Here is a 6,296-nt window from a genome sequence, read left to right as displayed (position 1 = left end):
CAACAATGATATTTATTGTTGCATAATCAATATCCTCATTATTTAGTATTTGTCCTATGTGCAGTTACATGAATCTTAGCTTATTTAGTCCTGTAGAAGTTTAAACTTCCCTGTCCTGTTTTACATGCTTGGTTGCTTTAGTATCACTGATATAAGAACTACTGTCACATATTATCTCCAAGCCTTGGAAAATTACAATACGAGACAATGAGGTGCAGCAACGCATTACACAGCATAATTTAAGATAAATTAGATGACAAGGCGTTTTCTTTTATCACTTGTCACACAAAACTGCTGTTGGCCTATTACTGCTCTAATGCAGTGAAGAAAAAACAATTCTTATATAACAACAACGGAGTTTACACTTTTTTCTAATGCGTACATTACACAGCATATCAACGCTTTCCACTAAGCTATTACTTCCCAATCCATGTCTATTGCAGCATACATCTAAAACAAAGCAAAATCGTGCTGCACTTTTAACAATCTAGCTTGTCAGTACCGTTGAATATGCATCAAGGCGGATAGACAAGTTACAAGAAGAATAGTAAAAACTGATGTTGAATTTCCGTTCTGTGAAGAGGATGAAGTTGAAGACGACATTGCTGTTGTATTGCTTGTCACAGTTTTATTACTACTGCAAAAGCACAATGGAAGAAAAACCCAAATGTCATAACTGATCCTAAATTGAATTTGTATAATTTAAGGTCAAAAAATAAAAGAAACAGCCAAAGATCATGCCTATATTGAACTTACCCAGCTCTCATGTAGATGCAGTTGTCATAGCCTGCAGAATAGACATTAGCTAATCAGTGACCGAAAACAATCTACCATAGCAGTTAGTACGAACAAACAACTTAGGAAAACCAACTTTTGGACACGTTTATAATAACTGTGAGAGCAGCCAGTTTAACAGATATCAAACAACTTCCACATGATATCGAGCAGATGTCCCTCTACAGATTAATACTTTCTTCTGCTAAAATGGATTGCTATTTTACTAGCTTTCTCCAAATCATATCTAGCATATGTATACAGCAGTTTATGGGAAAACAGCAGATGACAAAAACAAACAATGAAGATAAATGCGGTATCAGAAGTAGGTTGTGATGAACGTACTTGGATCCTTGTCAACTTTTATACCCGTGCCCCCAAAACTGCATGCAACATCAGAAGCTCCGTTTTGCTGATAATAGCTATTAAACGCAAAAGATGCATGTGAAGCTAGGTTATCTGGCTCAAAACATGGCTGACTAGGCTGTATGGCTGTACAGTCCACGTTGCCAGGACCACATGCCCAATCTATTGCATTCTGCAAGTCAATTTGTGAGGCCTTACTCGAGGCAATGCACCATGTGGTTCCATTGGACTTTGTTATATTTGCTTGGGTTGTCATATCAACCGCACCCCGCCCAGTGAAATCAAGGCTATACACACTTGTCTGATCGGGATAAAATAATCCCCAGTTCCTCTCAGATTCTAAACCAGGCTTCCTATTTTCATTGAACAATGAGAAAAGGTAAACATCTAGCTCCTCTCCAGGCTTTGCCGGAGTACCGGTATTATTGATAACATGCCTTATCAGATTAGTATTGTATGTTTGTGCATTATCGGGAGTTGCAGCTGTCTCCTTAGGTGAGCCTTTGGAAGGCCAACCTGTCTCAGTGACCATGACCTTAATTGTTCTGAAGTTTAAGGCCATCAGTGCAAAGTAAATAGCATCAATCTGGGCATCAAACATGTTTGTATACAACAAACCAGTGTTTGGATCAATCACTTCAGAGGATGCCTCAAAAAGGGCATAGTCTAAAGACACTTTACTAGGGGAGTCACGGTAAGCATAATAGGGATATATATCAATCATAAAAGGTGACTGATTCTCTGCAAGAAATTCTAGCATTGGCTTTAGGAAATGTGCATGACTGCTATTGAAAGCCCCGGCAGAAGGTGGGAATGATCGGGACAAAACCCCAAGGGAATGGGTACTGGAAACTTTTATCTTTTTGTGCAACCCAAGTTTCTTGAGTGCTGTAAGCACATTGGTCATGGCAGGCACAACAAGTGAAGAGGCATTATTAGGACTCTCCGTGACTTCGGCACCAACAGTTATGTACGTGATCTTAGTGGCAGGATAGTAAGGAAGGACACTGTTTTTCAGCCACCTATCTGCATTAGATTGGAACTGAGACAGAGACAACAAATCTGAATTTGGAACCCCAATCATAAGCTCAACCCCAGTGTTTGCAAAGGCCTTCAGAACCTGTATATTAGAATCGTAAATTCTGACGTATTTGATTTTGTGAAGTTGAACCAATTGTGCCACCTTATCGGGTGTAGGGAGGTCATCAGCGCTTCTTCCATAGCAGACCCCAATAAAACTCCCAGAGCAACAATCTGGCACAGAGTATTTCATAACGTTAAAATAAATAAAATTATGCAGTACAAAGATGACACGACTTATTCATTGAGAGTGAAAAATGCTAGCTCTGCTAGCTATATCTGCAAGTCTAAACAATCAATCGTTAAGTTCTTTCATTCCATAGACACAATGTAAGGTAAATGTGGCAAAACATGTCATCTTGGCCTCTAAAGTAAGCATGAGCCTAATAAAAGCAAGACTTTTAGGGGGGCTTTCAAAGGTTAAACCCATAAAAAATAAGACAATACTTGGATGAAGCTAAAAAACCCAGCATTTAATTTGGATAAAAATTTAAAACTGGGTTCTATCGACCATTTTACCAGCTCTATCTATGGTAAGGTGTCACGCAAAAGCAAAGTATGATGCAGCAAATGATCTGTACACACGAACTGTAACACAAATTGAGAAGAAGCACTACCCAGTTGAAAGGGAAGGGCTAGGAAGAGCAAAATCAGACACATCTCTTTAATTAAAACCTTACCTCAGGAACAATGGTTAATAAAGAGGTAACTGAAAGCATAAATCTAGTTTCTATTAGAAGCGTTGGTTCAAGTGAGATCATTAATTATTTTTGTATTCAAATGTGTAAAAAAAGGAAAGAAAAATTAGAAGCACCGACATTGTGAGAAACAAAGTAGGAAAAAGAAAAGACGAAGAGATAGAAGGTACGAACCGAGAAGCAAGAGGAAAAGTGAAGCCGCAAAGATGAGGGTGAAGCGAGTAGCCATTGGTGAGAGGAACAGAGAGAGTGAAGTGAAAGTTGCTGATGTCGTTTGAGGATGTTGTGTTGTGAAGAGTGAAATGCAAAGTGCGAAGTGAATGTTGGGAAAGGGGTTTTGTTACCTAACGTTCTTATGCTGAGAAAGTAACGGCTATTGTTTCTCTTTCTCTGTTTCTCTGTGTCTGTCTGGAGATTGGAGCTCGAGAGTGGCGAGGAGGACATTATGTTTTGTCCACTAATGCATTTTTTTAAAAATAAATAAATCCTAAAAAAAAAAGAAATGCACATAGAAACAGAGAGGGAGGGAGTATTACTGTTTCTTTTTTTTCTCTGTTTTCCTCCAAATAATGTTTTTAGAATAGTGCTCTGTCGAGTATGGTTTCCAGCAAAGAGGATTATTATTCTGTGAAAAGAACATAAAGATTACATCGGTATACATACAAGTTTTTTCATGTTTAATTAATATAAATTATTTCCAATGTTTCCTACGGCATGTTGCCTAGGGCTTGAGGGACCTGTGTACAATATGAATCGGATGGACAAGACATGAACGTCTAATCTGAGTCTAATATATAGAGACTGGATGCGATGAACGGTCTTACTGAATGCCAACGGCTCAAAAAATCCCGTTTCAAAGACAGCGACCTTCAGAGTAAGGGTTTTCACAAAGATCTGCATATTCTATGAACCGGATGGACAAGACATGAGCGTCCGGATGTGATTCTAATATATAGAGACCGGATGCGACGAACGGTCTCACTGAATGCCGACGACCCAAAGAACCCATATCGAGGACAGCGACCTTCAGAGTAAGGGTTTTCACGAAGATCTGCATATTCGCAACTCCCTCTGTTCCGCAATTGCTTCACTCACAAGAGACCGGAAGAGTCGGACGGTTCACTCACAAAATGACAGACGGTGATCTTTACGGTTAGGGCTTATGAATATCTGCATGTCATAAGGAGTCAGATTTGTTCCAAGGGACGTCCGTCCAAAACGGACGAAGCAATACATTGGCCAGCTGGGACAAAAGAAACATTAAGATTAGAATTATGGTAAAGCATGATTAATAAAGATGGGTCAGGGATTGGGCCGTAATTAAGAATTAGCTAATCTCAGGCCCACGACAAAAACTATAAATACAGGTCAATGTGAAAAGTAGTTGGTTACATGCTCATTTATTCACAATACTTACTTGCTTTCTCTTTCTATCTCACCTTTTGACTTTTTATTGACTTGAGCTTTGCTATACAAAATTATTAGACGTTCGGAGGAAATTGTGAAAAAGGTGGGTGAAAAAGGTGGATCATCGTACAACCGGAACACCGGGTTAAAAAAGAAAGTTGAGAAAATTAAGTAATATAAAAAGAAAAAAATTGTAAATATTAAGTATTAGAGTTTTATGTTAAAAATGGTGGTAGTTGTTTTATATGAATAATTTGTATTTTATAAGAGGTAAATATTTTTATTATATTTCAATCAAGAAATTTCAACAGTAATACAAGAATTCATTATTATTGATCTAAAATACGTCCATATAATAGTAAATTAATAAAAATTACACGTGTATCAAAATGTTAAATCTTCCTAATATATCTCAGTTGAAAATTTTCCAACAATCATTGTACCTCTTCTTCAATTTATTACCTACGAATATGTTACTATGCAAAGGTGGTGAAGACATCCATGGCTGCCATACCAATGCAGAGGAGACGGTGGACTTATATTTCAGAGGGACAGAGAATTTATTATGTGAGTGCAACACATCAGAACACAATAGAAAGGTGTCAGAGAAAAAGCAGCGGTCCTGAGTTTTATTATTCAATTCAGTTTATACGTCCTTCTCTGTTCCGCCATTTCGCATGTTTGTTCCTTTTTCTCTAATCAATTAAATAGCTTTGTAACAGTGTAAGATGAGTGAATTTTAATCTCCGTAGAATCAAATTTGTGCTTATGCGCTGTTTGCGTGAATCTGTTTTTTTTTTTTTTGAGAAAAAAAGTAGAAGAAAGGCATTTATGTTTGTATCACTAATTTTATTTTATTTTAAGAAAAGATGGAGGATTATAAATGCATTTATATGATTTTGTGGAATTTATCCATGTTTCAGGTGTTAGCACCTTTTTGATAGATTTTAATTAAAATTTGATATAAGTGTTTTAAAAAAATTATCAAATAATTAATAAAATACTTACTAGTAAGTTGATTAAAATTTTATATACACATTTTTTAGAAATTATTTTAAATATTAAATATGTTTTATTTTGAGTGTAAATGTCTATTTAAAATAATTTTTTATTATGTATTTTAATGTTTGATATCTCCTAGTTAAATAATTTATTCGTTCATCGATTGAGATACTTATTTTGATACTAAAATAAGTTGAGGTTTAATCAATTAAAATAATTGAAATTATCATAAATGCATAATAAAATCTTAACAATCATGTATTTGATCTCTATTTATATTTTTTATGGACATTTAGTTTAAGGTTAATTACAATTCAATTCTTATTTAAATATAATAAATATTTAGTTGATTCTGCTCACGTTAGTCTTTTTTATGTTTGAATGTCTGAATGATCTATCATATTACTGTGATCAATATATACTGATTAGTAGATACCATACACATCTAATACCCATTCAATATTAACGTATTAAATATCTTTAAACAATAACTAATAAGCAATGTATAGATAATAACATCAACAAAAACTAATTTTATTTTAACTCTTGTTTTTGTTATAGAAAAATATTATTTCAATTTCTTATCATTCATCTAATAACTTTAACTTTTTATGTTATTAGATATATCTCACCGTATATTTGAAAAAATTACTGTATCATATTAAGGGTTTTACATACAACATACATAATTATGTATGTTTATATACTACTCCAAACATCATTAATAAATCATATAAATCCATCCATCCTAACCATAAATTTCGACTTTTACCTATAACATTCCTAAAGTAACGAAATGTAATTAATTCAGATGTTCATTTAGTCAAGCATTAATCCTACACATAATAGTTACTCCAAATCTCTAAAATTTAATTAACTTTGTAATGCATCAACTCAAGGTAGTTCACCCAATTTTCAACTTAAGAACCAAACTCCATATGAAATCTAGAATCACCTAAAATGTAAAAT

The 6,296-nt window shown here is 34.8% G+C and overlaps 1 protein-coding gene across 1 annotated transcript; it reads right to left on the bottom strand.

Annotated features, from left to right (window-relative positions):
• Positions 1 to 278: 278 nt before the first annotated feature.
• On the bottom strand, positions 279 to 3,454 carry LOC106769540 (glucan endo-1,3-beta-glucosidase 13). Its single transcript, XM_014655201.2, has 4 exons — positions 3,093 to 3,454; positions 1,120 to 2,394; positions 757 to 787; positions 279 to 637 (listed from the first exon to the last, which is right to left on the bottom strand). Exons 1-4 carry the CDS (start codon positions 3,145 to 3,147, stop codon positions 496 to 498), a joined length of 1,503 nt encoding a protein of 500 aa, XP_014510687.1. The 5' UTR covers positions 3,148 to 3,454; the 3' UTR covers positions 279 to 495.
• Positions 3,455 to 6,296: the final 2,842 nt, after the last annotated feature.

The sequence above is a fragment of the Vigna radiata genome, chromosome 7 (genome assembly GCF_000741045.1).
Source record: "Vigna radiata var. radiata cultivar VC1973A chromosome 7, Vradiata_ver6, whole genome shotgun sequence".
Taxonomy (NCBI): Eukaryota; Viridiplantae; Streptophyta; class Magnoliopsida; order Fabales; family Fabaceae; genus Vigna; species Vigna radiata.
Note: the sequence above shows the minus strand (reverse complement) of the source record. Positions and strands in the feature narration are given on the sequence as shown.

Coding starts and splice junctions, on each gene's coding strand:
- LOC106769540 (XM_014655201.2), bottom strand. CDS start 3,147: ATGGCTACTCGCTTCACCCTCATCTTTGCGGCTTCACTTTTCCTCTTG. Junction 788..1,119: donor AAAAGTTGACAAGGATCCAA/GTACGTTCATCA, acceptor TCTATTCTGCAG/GCTATGACAACTGCATCTAC. Junction 638..756: donor TGCATCTACATGAGAGCTGG/GTAAGTTCAATA, acceptor GTGCTTTTGCAG/TAGTAATAAAACTGTGACAA.